The 14,509-nt window shown below is 41.8% G+C and overlaps 2 protein-coding genes across 2 annotated transcripts in view; both read right to left on the reverse strand.

The window, feature by feature from the left end:
• Nucleotides 1–2,090: 2,090 nt before the first annotated feature.
• The window catches only part of LPCAT2 (lysophosphatidylcholine acyltransferase 2), a 47,469-nt gene continuing 35,050 nt past the window's right edge, over nt 2,091–14,509 (reverse strand). The window contains exons 11-14 of the mRNA XM_074968595.1: nt 14,257–14,410; nt 5,778–5,876; nt 3,619–3,760; nt 2,091–2,430 (exon numbers count right to left, since the gene is read on the reverse strand). Of these exons, the coding sequence (XP_074824696.1) occupies nt 2,189–2,430; nt 3,619–3,760; nt 5,778–5,876; nt 14,257–14,410 (637 nt within the window). The 3' untranslated portion in view covers nt 2,091–2,188. The remainder of the gene's footprint in view (nt 2,431–3,618; nt 3,761–5,777; nt 5,877–14,256; nt 14,411–14,509) is intronic.
• Nucleotides 10,729–12,473, reverse strand: CAPNS2 (calpain small subunit 2). Its single transcript, XM_074968596.1, has one exon. The coding sequence runs from the start codon at nt 12,006–12,008 to the stop codon at nt 11,265–11,267; it is 744 nt and encodes a 247-aa protein (XP_074824697.1). The 5' UTR covers nt 12,009–12,473; the 3' UTR covers nt 10,729–11,264.

Consider the following 14,509-nt stretch of genomic DNA (forward strand, 5'->3'; position numbering starts at 1 on the left):
ACACCGGTAGCAAATCACACACACATAGGTAGTTCCTAACTTTGTGGGCAAATCTGTTTGCTTAGCAGGAGGCGGCAACAAAAAAATCCCGTCAGTTGGCTGAACAGGCAAGCCAAAAATCTGTCAGAGGCTGGGACTGTAAGTACACTTTCAAACACAGCTTCTGAAAGTGAGGGATCAACTGACTACATGTAGGAAGGTGTCTCAGAAATCATGATGGTTAGATCCTTCCACTGGTATTTGCTATTGTGGGGTCAGAGCGCACATTCCTAGAGTTCAACTTACACTCAGACATAATTTCTATTTATGAATTATGGTTTGAATCACTGATTCCTTTTACTTGCCTATGACGTGTCCTCATTTAGTCTGTGGACGGACAAGCACCTCAGAATCTCCACAAAAGGGATGACTGCAAAATTCTTTTTCCTTTGTGTCCGGTTCCTTTGTGCCAATGTTCCCTTTTACTAGGCGAGTCAGCAGGGAGAATTCTCTGCCATTGTCTCTCCAGGAAAGTGGCGACCATATGATACTTCTCTAGCCTTGCAGTAAATGACAGCACCATTGTTCTCAGGGCTAAGAATGTAACTTCAGCTTACCTTGTACCTTACACCATACGAAGACATTGCCAGGGACGACTTGCTGGAAAACCCCAGCAGCCCATGTAGCCAGTGTGTCTTTCCTCCAATACTCTCACACATTCTTTAAAAATAAGTATTTATTTAAAGCATCTGGAACATGAGAACGCCACAATATGACAGAAGAGCACACATGAAAGCTGAAACATGTAAATATACCTGGAGACAGTGAAATCATTGATTGATCAAAGGTCAGAAGCCACTATTGCACCTGGACCTTAAATAGCAGAACTAGGTCTCTTGCTGATGCTATACAATACATTCCAGGCTTTTGAGGTAATGTTCCTGAGCCTCTTGGCTATCTTTCAGCAGGTATTCTCTAATTGAAACTAACCTGCCACTTCTCCCTTTGATGAATAGGGTATTTTATGCAAGTAACTCCTAGGACTGTTGAAAGCTAAGAATATAAATCCCTTACAGGTTAATGGCAGGAAAAGATGATGGAGCAACATTTCAAACCTCTGGTCCTAAACTGCACAGTAGGGAACTGAGGCAAAGAATACTGTCATCAACAGGAATCTTTCCACTGACACCAAGTGGCCTTTGGAGCATGCTCTCAGGGTGTGATAGGTGCAGATATGGTTTCTGAAAGTGGATTTTACAGTAGATTTTAACTATTAGAACTATAGCTTGACAATTACCTTATAATTGTCCAGAACAAGGTCATGATCACTTGATGACTATTAGATCGAAATTTTCCTCTAGTTTTCATATGGCATTAAATTAGTAAAAACTGTGTTTTGTTTATATGCTCCCCCCCCCCCCCGCAATTAGTGTTCTAACCATTGAGGCCCTGTTTTCTGTGTTTTCCTATTCAAATAATGATCTGCTATCTTTGAACTCCAATTCGTTTTTACTGTTACAAATACAACCCATTCCATCTTCAGTAGGCCTTTGTCCAAAGATGTTGTTATTAACATCAGTGAATCAACATGGCTTTGCTGAGAAATTTTGACTGTGGCTGACAACAGATTAAGAAAAGCCTCAAGACAGCCACACACTCACTAAAATACCAACTTCCTAACATTTGTTCTCCTATGAATTCTAAATTTTCTATACTTTTGAAATTTCAGAAATGATGAAGGGTGCCCATAGACTAAAGAAAACAAAGTCTGACATTTAAATGTCCTATAGCGAGAGAGAGCAGCAAATCTTCTCCTCAGCCCCTATCGGGAGATTACTTTTCCTCAGTGGCTACCCTAACAATGTCTGCTACCTTGTAAACACCTTGCTTGGAAGAGAGTAATCAATATTCACAGTCCTGTGAGACCGACACCAAGAGAGGCTATGGTATTCATTTAACTTAGATTCAGAATGTATTGTGCAATCTACCTGAGAGGGGGCATTTTTACTTTCAACACCGAATGGAATACATTAACAGAACACAATAAATTATTTATCTCCCCTCCCCCCACATTTTGACGCACAGAGAAATACAAAAAAAGTAAAAAAAAATTCTTAATCTTAACTTTTATCAATATTCAACAAGCACATTTGATATAAAACAGTGAAATCTGCACAGTGTAAATGCAAAATCATCAGGCTGTTTATACTTAGTCATCCTTTTTGTCTGAAGTACTTGAGAGGTCTTCTTCATTGCCGTCAGGACAAACTTTATTTCTTGCGATTGGGGTCTTTTCCGAGACTGATGTCTTACTCTGTGAGAATGTGTCTCCTGGTGTCTGATAATCGTCTTCTTCGTCTGATGTCTGTAGCTGGCACCTCTGTAGATCCAGGTATGTAGTAAATAACTTGGCATATTCTGGATGCTTGAATGCAAAGTGCTTAAACTCATCTGAAATTAAAGACAGGTTTTTTTTACCGTGTTGAGCAGCAACGATGCAAAATATTCTACCGCACAATAACAGCATGACAGAAAAGAAAATTATAGTGACTGCCACACTGAGACCAGTATCCCTTCACTGACAGTGACCAGGACAAGATGCTTCAGAGGAAGGGGCAACAGATTCCAGGGTGGGAAGTTTTGGAATTACTATTTATATTGTAGCGGTTTTATATTTAGTCTTATTAAAACGTCCAGAAACTGAAATGCCAACTGAATGGTGACCTGAAAAAAGTTAATTTTACACCTGTCAAAACTCTTGCAACAAGTGAGGATATTGTGGACTATTTCATTATAAATAATGGTTCATAGCAGCTATGAAGCATAAGAGGTAACTATCGGTCTCAATGGTGGAATTCACTAGTGTGGGAGACACAGATTTCACAGCATAAATCCCAGACTTTGGAATTGTCTAATACAGGGGCTTAGAACGACCACAAGTCTCATTGCCTTAAAAGGGATGTGCAAAGCTCACGGCTTCAGCATAGCTTTCTCTCAGCCATAATAAAACCCGCAATGAAGGAAGAAGGGGGGGGGGGCAGATGGGAAGGCAGAAAATCTAACCAATTGTTGCGATTGTGTCAGCAGAAGTATGGAAGAAGTTAATCCATTGGCTGCTTGTGGGAATCTCTTGTAAGGCACTCATGGTGATGGAGATGGCATATAAAAACCAGAAGAAATGATGTTGTAAGATCTCTTATGTTACATGTGCACTGAGAGCTGGGGGAGCGATTCCCAGCATGAGGAGAAATACTTGCACTTGTTCCCATTGAGCTCATGTGCTAAAAATAGAATGTAGCCATGGCAGCGAGAGTGGCGGCACTGGCTAGCAGCCCTGATTATGTGCCTAGGGTCTCTGGCACGGTAGTGGCAAGTATGTCTCCTCGAATGGGAATGATATCCCCAGCTCCAAGAGTAGACATAATTAAGGAGAAATGAATACATCATCTTTGCTCATGTTCCCCGACCACACATTTTTTCTCAACAGTAGCAATATATGAGTGGTCTAGGCACCTGTTAGACTTCTTTTGTGGGGAAAAGGAGTTCTGAATCTGTAATAATCGGAGACTGAGATCTTAGAGTAGTAATATCAAAGCTCTTTCTTAGTATAAGCATATTAGTTCTATGGAATATACTTACTATAGGTGACCCTCCCAGAATTATTTGTGTCTATTTCCTTAAAGAGTTGAGAAACATCAAGGTCAGGCACTCCAAGAGATGACCGGAGAATACAAGCAAACTCTTCTTCTGTTATGCTGCCGTCATCATCAATGTCAAAGAGCTGAAGTAGAAAGATTACAAAAATGTAATGCGAACACCCATAGTATGAGTCTGCCTACGTGGTAGACCAGCAATTTCAATTCAAATTAACCTTTGAAAGCACCCAGTAATGGTCTCTGCCATTCAAGATGTCTCAGCAGTTGTTGTCACTGTGATTTGAAAACTCGAGTCCCAACAGCTAATTTGTATTTAATTTAAAAAAAAAAAAAACTTTTTCCCCAGAGAATGAGATGGGACATTTTTCAAGGAACTTTTCAAAAGAAAGACAACATTGAGATCAAAGGCTCCATGATATGCTGTAAATAAGCTGTACTGGAGAATATGCTCAGAAACTAGTAATGAAAAATACCACTAAATTAGCTTTTTCAAAAAACACGGCCCATAGTTTGTTATAAACCGTTATATTTAAAAGGGATGTGATAACTTACAAAAAGTGTCCCATGTACAAGTACTAAAAATAATACCATCAGGCTTTTGTCTTCTTTTTCTGCAAATTAAACTTTTATGACACTGACTGAACTTGCTACTATTTCGGCTAGGATGAAAATCCATATTGTAATAACATGCATGATTTGTCGCCCACTACATAGCTCATCCCATCCTTTCTAGCATGACAGTGGCAGTGAGCAGCTGCACTAACCGCTCACTAGTGTCAGAAATAAGGGGAACAATGGCCATAGGTGCCGACTTCTGCTCCCGCCAGTGGGTGCTCGACCCCCTGTTGCCCCTAGCCCCACCCCCACCCCTTCCCCCAAAGTCCCTGCCCCAACTCCACCCCCTCCCTGCCCCTATTCCGACTCCTTCCCCAAATCCCCGCCCCGGCCCCGACTCTTCCCCGCCTCCTCCCCTGAGCGCACCACATTCCTGCTCCTCCCCCTCCTTCCCGGAGCGGCCAAACAGCTGTTTGGTGGCAGCCGAGTGGGAAGCACTGGGAGGTAGGCGGAGGAGCGGGAATGTGGTGCGCTGAGGGGAGGAGTCAGAGGAGGTGGGGTGGTGGGGGGAGGGGAGCGTGGCTGCCGGTGGGTGCAGAGCACCCACTGATTTTTCCCCATGGGTGCTCCAGCCGCGGAGCACCCACAGAGTTGGCGCCTATGATGATGGCTCCAATTCTGCAAAGAGCTCCCCGGGGTGAACCCCTGCAACCAAGCAGAACCCATTGCAAATGCAACCTTGTTTGATAGCAGATAATGGAAGAAAAGTCATAGCTCCATTTCAGAGTAGAACGCTTCCCACTGAGGAGAGTAATGATGTCTAAATTATCTGCTTCAAAGTAAATGCAACAGTTAATATACCATTGGTGGTTGCTATGGTTTGGAGGCCAGTCTTTCTGAGGATCTTCAGACACAAAACATCTCTGAGAAAGCACAACTTTTGGAGCAGTGGTTGAACAGGCTGGATTGCCGGAACACTTAGCTATATATAGCAGCAATAGGACACAATAATTTCACATAAAAATATAGGCAACTTCTTGAGTAAGCACTGCTCTCTCTTATGAGAGTCCTATTCAGAGTAACTGTCCCTCAGATCTCAAGACACTGCATGAGGAATACACAAAAGCAGAGCAGTGGAGAGAATGGAGGGATCTCAAAGTCTAAGTGTCCATGATCCAAAACAAGCTGGTAACTCATTTTTGATTTTATGAGCCTTGACCATGTCCATTGATGATTTTTTTTTTTTTTTTTAAAGAATAACTGAACACTTGAGCCCCACCAGACTATTCTGATCTACATATCACTCACAACACGCCCTCACAGAAGTGTGTAACTGCTGCTGAATCATTTTTGGACTTATCTTGCCAAGTTACATATTCCTTAGTACCTTCACATGGCTTTTGAAGAACTTATCTATGAAGCTGACATCTGCATTTTCTTCACTACAAATGTCAATTGGTTTAAGAGCATTACTTACATTCACATGACAGACTGAATCTATACATTTATATTATGATTTGAAAGAGAACAGAATTACAGTCAGCCCAGGTTTGTCAGGTTTACAGAGCTGTGCTAAACTGAACTTACCTTAAATGCCATCTGAATAGTCTCTTCTGTGTTGGCAGGGTTACAAAGAACAGACAAACCAATCACGTATTCTCGGAAGTCTATGGTACCATCTCCATTCTGTAACCACAAAGACAGATGGCAAAAGTTAAGAGTTAATAGCTTGGATCACTTAAAAGGTTCATCATATGAGAAATAGAATCAAGCTATGCAATCTGTACTAATGCTTAATTTACTATTTTAAAAAAAAATCTGGAAAAAAAAATCAGTACATTTATACCATTTAAAAGTGACCAGAGAAACCATTTCTATAGATGAACAATTGACTTCTGGTTGCTGTTTTGTAAGCACCAGTTCACAAAAGGATTAAAGTCTTTACCTGCGTAAGAAGAGAGTTTTGGTTATTAGCGTTTGCTCACCTCAAAAAGTACTTTCGGCTATAAGAAACAGAACACCAAGATAGGATATAGCATGCGCATCGTCAAGAAGTTACCAGGCGCTTTCTGTGTACGTTCAGAAGGCTGTAAAAATACCTGAGACACTTCGTGAGTCGAACAACAAGATATTGTGCTTTACTCCTAATGGCCTGTATTGGAAGTAGGAAAACCAGATTTTTTTCAGTAGGAAGATACTACAATAATTCATTCAGACCTAAACTGCAGTTCCTTTGATGGGACGGGCTATCAGTTCCAGGTGAGGTGAAATTATTGGCGAGTCTATTTGCAGTGAGGGGAAGTGGCAAATACCTGCTGAAAAACACATGCGTATTTGAGTTGATTGTATTTATGTGACCATCTTAAAAGTTCTTTGTGGACTTGGGAGATATTCTGTTATGGGTAAGAAACAGTAACATTTGAAAGTTAGGTGACCATACACAGAGCAACTACCTTGAGGTTAAGGTGACAGGCGATCCCTGGGCTGAAATGTTCCCATGAGACAGTCATGAAAATTTTTTAAACAGCAAACAAATTTGTAAAAACTGAACGTTGGTGGTGCAGAATTCATGGGGGGGGGAGGGTACATTTCTGAATTAAAATATTCTTCCAGGAGGCAAAATAGTAGTGTCAAGATCCTCCGAAGCTGATCAATATGAAACGTTTTACAGACAAATGAAGGAACAATGGTCTTGTACGTAAACACACTGAGCAGAAGGGAGATCTGCATAACTTCCTGGCTCTGCTACCAAGAGGACAGCACAAGCTCAACACAACACATTTAGCGTCTCTGTTCCTCAGATCCCCCATTTGTATAATAGACTAATAAGCTACCTAATGGAACAGTGCCAAGACTAAATTGTAGAGTGCCTTGAGATCCTTGTGATCTGCATACTGTGGATTTCCTTTATTGAATGAATACTTCTGTACTTTGGATGGTCCTGGATTCAGATAGGTGGGTGAGAAAGTATTTTTACTCTTAAACAATTAAAAATAACCAATACACTTTGCAAGGTTTAAAACAATCGCTACCTAGATCCAAGTTTACTCAGTCTCTAAAGCCAATACACTTCCAGTTTACAGACACCCATGTTTTGTTTTCTATTGACAGGGTAAAGAATCTTTGTGGAAGCATTTAGAATGTTGAATATCACCGACTGTTTAGAGACTTGCGGGTTTGCCAACAAGTTTCTTTATACAATTCTTCACTGCTAATAAAATTACCAGCCTCCTGTTAGACAGGTAGCATGGTATATTCGATGTTTGTTGGCAATTTTCTACTCAACCTCTGCACTTTAACCTCTGCGATTAATAGTCAGCTGGTACCCCAGTACAATTCTTTTTATTTTCGTTCAGTGGTTTCTGACACCAGACATTTTAACACTGTGGATCTCGTAACATCCAAAATGCAGATATACAATGTATCGTTGCTTTTTATTGTGTAGTTTTACAATCTGAATACCTGGATTGTTAATTTCTCATCAAAGGTCCAGGAAATGCTTGTATTATATGAAGGTTTTTTGCTGATTTCACTAGAACTGTTTTCAGGAATTTACAATTCCCTCATACATGTGGCATGGCATGAAGTACAGGTTTTAGCTTGGGTAGGACTTAATATTTTTTTTTTAAAAAAAATGGTTTAAGATTGTCCCAGTGGTGCATAAAAATATGAATGCAAGAGTGAGAGGTGGGGGGAGGTAGCTACGTTAAGTGAATATGGCCTTGGTTTAAAACAAAAACACACAGAATTTGGAAATCCAGTTGGTTCATAATGGGGTCTAATGCTTTCGTTATTAATAAATGGAGCATGACAAAGTTAGTATGGTCAAATTATTTCCATCTAGGTATCAAAACCAAGAATTAACCACAGTGCAATTAGAAGTACTTCATTCCAGCATTTTGGATATCTGGGTGTGAAAACTGCACTTCAAGGTCATATTGTGACTTAATCATACAAACTCCTAGGATGCTGACTCCTTGCCAGATGGTTTGACACTCGATGAAAGGAGAGGTGAGAGGGGCAGGAGCAGAAACGGAGATGTTTACATGGCTCCTGGCATGAGAAAGGATAGGAGGGAAAAGGATGGGCACTGAATTAAAAATGCATCTAGAGAAACACTAAACAGTAACAAGCAATGTCACTGCAGATAAGTTTGGCCTAGCAGCTTCTCTGCTTTCACAGGAGATTGTGCTTTGCAGCACGATATGCAAAATTTAAACTCTGCAGCCAAAGCTATTCTGAGAGGTGACTTGTGAACCAAAACGTCAATTCCCCAAATAGCAAAGGTAAGGGGTGGAGCATTCCATGCACAGCTGCCTTTTCAATTTAAAATTTGGTTTTCATTTCAGGTCTTTCTGTCACATTAACTCATTGCAATGGTATGGTGAAATGTCCCCCTGCAATTCTCTCACCACCTGCATATACCATGTGGTGATGCAGAAGCCACTGCCTCTGGTTATTATATAGCCCAAGTCATACACTACGATAATAGCGGCATTTAACAGGCTTCCATGGGCTAGCTACCTGCGATATACCCAGCAGAGTTCAGGGTGGCTATGACAGAGCATGGGGTGTACGGGTCTGGAAAGCATGAACGAAGCAGCAGCTGGGTAGTGTGACTTTGGGGATCCTGCAGTGTGCTGAATGCCGCTCCCCAGCTATAATTATTATTATTATTATTAATTGGGTATTTGGCATAGCAAATACATGTAGATCATTTAAATATCTGTATGTTGCTAAAAAAAGTAAAAAGTTAAATATAACTTAATTTTACTATGTGTTCTGAGTTTAAACCAGACTTCAGCATTGCATTGCCATTTACACTATGGGGTACTATATATTTAAGAAGTATTTTCCGTTTTTGAGTCAGAAACATGTGCTCAGTTAAGTACATTTATGGTGGTCTCAGGAGCAGTAAAGCTTGCATATTGCAGAAAAAAAACCCCTCCTCCCTGCCCCATAAAAAACAGTCTCTTTAGAGCCCCATAGGGAGAAAGATAGGGCACGGACCGTGAATTACCCTTTTTTCCCAACTAGCAAAACCCCTTCCAAGGCCAGGTGGATGCAAAAGTGATATGGAAAAAGCCTAAGGTGCCACTGCCCAAGGGGCCCAGCCTGCACTGTGCCTATAAAAGGCGTCATAACAGGGATAGTTTTCATGTTGACTTTTACCATCGTTTCTAGTTCGATTCGGAAACCATATTTCCTAGGAGAACTGTTCATGCATGTCAAAGAAAATCATCACAATCGCTTATAGGTCTGCAACAGAGAGAGAGGAATTTCTACTGGACACAGCAGTAGGGACATGCTTTTACAGGTCTCATTTTCATAATAGGGAACATCTTGCAGGAGGTTGTTATTTTAATCCTTCCCTGCCCAACAATTACCTGTACCCACAGGTGAGATCTCACTAGCCTGAAAGACACAGATTCTAGAGCAAACATTAATATAGCAACATTCACAAAAGGTGTCATTCTCTCTCTTTCACTGGGATTATTACCCACCTAGTCTTAATGCTTATGTAGATAAAAGTATGCTTCTTTGATAGATTAATTTGTGAATGAGTGGTGGTTGTGGTTCAAGAGTTAGCCTATTTTGTCACAATTTGACTATTTTATTTTTACTAAGTTCCTGTCATTCAGTCTGGTATCATGCACCGTAAGCGATTTAAACGATGGTTCATACATCGCGAACAGGTGATCAGATTTCAATGACAATTTGTACACAGACTCAGTGAACGGTATTTTCCAGAAACGTAGAAATGGAAGCTGTAATGATTTCAAAATACATCAACCTGTTAATAATCAAATGCAATCCCTCTGTTGTTTAGTTAGCTGCTGCTGACACTTTCTTACAAAGGTAGTGTAGGAGGGGCATAGGCCTCTGGATATTTGTAACTAGAGATGGCTGCTTGACTCATTCCATTCAGCTCTCTCCCTCTCTCTCTCACACACGTTAATATCAACTAGGCCCATGTAAAATAAATTTTGCTTTAAAGCAGCCAAGGACACTCTGAACCGCAGGCACACACACATACAGTTCCTGCTGCTTCTTGCCTTTTAACGCCACTGCAAGCATCTCTGCCCTGACATGAATGGAATTACTGTAGTCGGAGATTGTGGGTCAAATTCATCCCTGAGGAAACTCCACTTCAATGGAGATAAGCCAAGGCTGAATTTGTCCATCTGTCTGTCTAACAGGTGACCGCAACAGTTCAACAGCCCTCTCAACAGGCAATTCTGTATTTTAACACTACTCAGATTATTGCACTTTACAATACAAATATTTATTAGAAGGCTGCAGGAATAAAAAAAGAGTATATGCCAAGCACCAGGTCTCCAGGAAACATTTCAGCCGAAAACAATGAGACAGCAAAAGTAGGAAAGAGGAGAGATTTTAATTTGTCTCTCAAAATCCACTGATTATTATAATAATTACAACTCCAATTTATTTTCCCCATTACAAATAATTCCTTACAAATTAGAAATCAGTACACCTCTATTTACTAGCAATTTCCCTGCAGGCAAGCACCGCTTCTGTCTCCAGTAAAATAAGCTCTGATAGATAATACATAAAAATCAAAATAGTCATCAAGAACAACCCCAATCTTGAGAAAAAAAATCAGAAATGTATTCTCTATTATGTGTATACGTCCACCAGCCACCAACAAGCTACATGAGAAGAAAGCCTTAGCAACAACTACTCTGACCCATCAACATTCTCTCCTTTTTGAACCCAAATCTAGTTTTCTATTATAGGTACCCATATGCATGCGCGCGTGCGCACACACACACACACACACACAGAATCTTGCACAGCTCAAGAAATGCTCCATTTTCGAGCCCCTCAGCAATCCAAACAACCGTAAAACGTACACAGTAGAAAAAACAAACATTTCACAATAAACTAAGGGGTTTTTAAGCATTAAAGTATTGCGTGCTCTTTCATAGCAGCACAATTTGTAATGACTTTACAAACAGTGGCTCTTGAGCAACAAGGAGAAAGGCTCCCATTAGTAACACAGGCATTAACAAGAGCACGCAGTTGGAGTGTATTTCATTCCAATGTGCTCTCTTAGGAGTACATGGTTAGCTGCAGCCATTCTTCAATGTTCATGTTCACCAGGCCGTCTCCATCTTGGTCCAGCGATTTGAAGGCACGGAACATGCCATCCAGTCGCACCAAGCAGCTGATGAAGTTATTGAAATCCATGCTCCCATTTTCATCAGAGTATCTGCGAATGATCATCTGGTAGAGCTGGTCATTCAGCTGGAACCCTGCAGCCTTGAAGGCACCTGGCAGCTGAGCACTCCCAAGAGTTCCCGACTGGTCAGAGTAGTATTCTTTGTACACGCACTGCCACTTCTTGATGTTGTTCCACAGGTACTTAAACTCCTCAAAGCCCAGCTTACCGGTTGTGTCGCTGTCCATGACCGACACCATGCTCCGGCACGTGTCCAGGCTGAAGCCCTCTGTTTTCAGGTTTTTATGTCTGGCCACCACCTTGTTCAGAATGTCCATCAACTCGGTGGCGCACACTTCCATGTCATCTCCAGCCAGCTGGACAAAGAGTCGGCGGAACTGACGCATCTCCTCGCTCTCGCCGGCTTCCACATTCATGAAGTGGCTGCGAGGAGGTGGGGGTGGCTCTGGGGTGTACTGAGCTGCTACCTCACTGATAATGTTGACGAGTCCTCCAACGAGTCCTCCAAGATTTCCTCCTCCTTGTCCACCTCCTGCTAAAAGACCCCCAAGGCCTCTCGCAAGGCCCCCTCCACCACTGCTCCCTCCACCAAGCAAGGCTTGAGCGAGGAACATGGTGAATGTGTTACAGAGAATTAACCAGATGAGAGCTGAAAATCCTGCAGCCTCAGAGCTTTCATGGAGTCTGAGCTGGGTGTGAGCAAAATACAGATTATCTGTCTGAAGTATTAGTATTCACCATGCCCAGGCATGTCTGATGCAGCCTTTGGTTGCCTGAACTCCCTGCAGCCACCCTCTGCTTTTGACAAGTATTTCTCTCTCCGAACGCTTGTTTTTTATTTTACAGATCAGATTCGTTTTATCTGATGTGAAACCACTTTAGGGTAAAACTGAGGCGCTGAAAACCATACAGCAAAATTTTCAAAATGTCCTTGGTGGTACTTTGAGCAATGCAACTTTAGAAAGGACCACAGCCAAGGTTAGACAACTAGCTTAACTTCCCAAGGAGATCCGCTCAGTCTACCACGGTTGTATCCACCCCTGCATTCTCCTCTCCAATGTCTCGACTTTTGTTGGAGTTCGGTGCTGCACTGACAATCCTAGAAATTAAAGTAACTTGTTTGTCCAAATAGGTGCAGCATGGCTAGAAGCAATACAAGATTGCCCAGCCAGCCATGCCAATGGGTCTCAACCTCCCACTTACTGTGATGGCCACAAGCTAACGGTCAGGATAGTTTAGTCTCACTTTTTGTCTTTAGCCTCTCTGCTTAGACTGAACAAGAGTCAGGTTTGATGGGGGTTTCTGTATCACAGGCCCCTGTCTACTCATTTTACTATTTGAGATTTTGATGGCCTTTTGGTGGCTACAAATTTGGGTGAGGCTCAAGTCAGTGACCTGGAGCTGAGAGTTCTCAAAACCCATTTCCCTTCTTTCCCCAGACAGCTGTGTTCTTGCATGCAAGTTGAGTATTTTGAAATAAAAAAAAAAAAAGGCAGGCAGGAAGAACAGGGTGTTGATGAGATGCTCGAGCCAGACTTACATGAGCATCAGCATTAAGCTTGCTATCCTAAGTCAAAGAGCTGGGATTTTAAGCATAGCCGATTTCATTTGGGGCAAGTGGATAGAGTTTTCAGTAAGAATAAAAAAAAAAAAAACTACTCTACTGCTCTAGGACCCTGCTTCATGAAGCCGTACATTAATCTGGTAATCAGCGCCACACTGTAAGCATGGAGAGTGAGCCTCAAATGACTACAGCTTACTCAGCATACGGGAAAGTCCCAGCTTGGGGAAAAGAAGGGCCTTAGCCAATAGTTTCGGAGAGAGAGAGAGAGAGAGAGAGAGAGAGAGAGAGAGACAGACACCCTATGGTCATTACTGAACAGCTGGGATTAAATAGGGTCCATGGCGATGAAATATTCACATACGCCTGTAGGTCAGGCACTTTCAATACAGCGTTTTAAAAAGAAGAAGAAATTGGACCCTTCATTTTCTGCTGATGAATTCATTCAGACCTGGAGAATCTCAAAACAAGTCTTGTCAGTGCTATATGGCACAATTCCTTGATAGGGAAGTTTACTAAAAGCAGGACCAGGAAAAACATGCAGAGTTTGCGAAACTCCCAAAATAAAACGTGAACAACAGATCCTGGAGTGCTTGCAGCATACCATGCTGACTGTACATAGCGCACAGTGCATAATGGCAACCTTTCAAATTACAGCATGTTTTCACGAGCACGGACGTGCACTTCTATTACACGTACTGGGCTCGCCCAGTTACCTGCAGCCTTACAATCCTGTCAATTTATAATGGCATTGCCTGGCTGTAATGGAGCACAGAATTTGACCCACTGAGGTAGGCAAAGTGAATCAATTAATCAATGTCTGACAAACTCCAAGTTATTGCCATCTGATGGATGCTCAGTGGCCTATGTGAAAGGACGGAGTCCAGTTGATACATTCAAATACTCATCACATCTAGCACCTTTGCTGAGCAGGAAGGTCAGGTGTAGAATGAGCATGAGAACTGAGCTAGTCCTTTTTCCACAGATGTTGTCTTGTCCCCTCCAGGCCAGGTTTTGGGCCCTGTGACACCATTTGCATGTTGTGCTGTACCTGTTCTAGGGACTAACCAGAGGACTTCATGTTGCAGGGATGGCATCTGACAAGCAACAGATTAACCTAAACTTTTATTGCTAAAAAAATGTAGAAAGGCAGCCACTGGTTTCTCTAGTCTATAGGATTTTGGTTGGCAATTTACTCCTTTAGTGAGCTGGACTTACGCTTGCAAATATCTTTAGGGAAAATGATTCTTAAGAGAATGTTACTAAGACACCTTATTTCAGTCAGTGCCATAAATCCTTACCCTATCGAAGAGTAGGAACAGCTCTTTGAGAGCATCTGAGACAGGCAGCTTCAAATGCTCGGCAAACTCCTCCATTCCAATTCTTCCCCCTTTGGAGGCGTTTGCAATAGCAGCAAATGTATCCAGTTGATCTCGGATAGGATCCCATTTTAGACTATAAGAATCAGAAGGAGACATAATTAACTTCTGTGCAGCAGGGCTCAAGAGAGACGGAGTTTTAGTAGCAAGAGAGTGACTGCAGTTTCCACAACAG

Source organism: Natator depressus, chromosome 12, assembly GCF_965152275.1.
Source record: "Natator depressus isolate rNatDep1 chromosome 12, rNatDep2.hap1, whole genome shotgun sequence".
Taxonomy (NCBI): Eukaryota; Metazoa; Chordata; order Testudines; family Cheloniidae; genus Natator; species Natator depressus.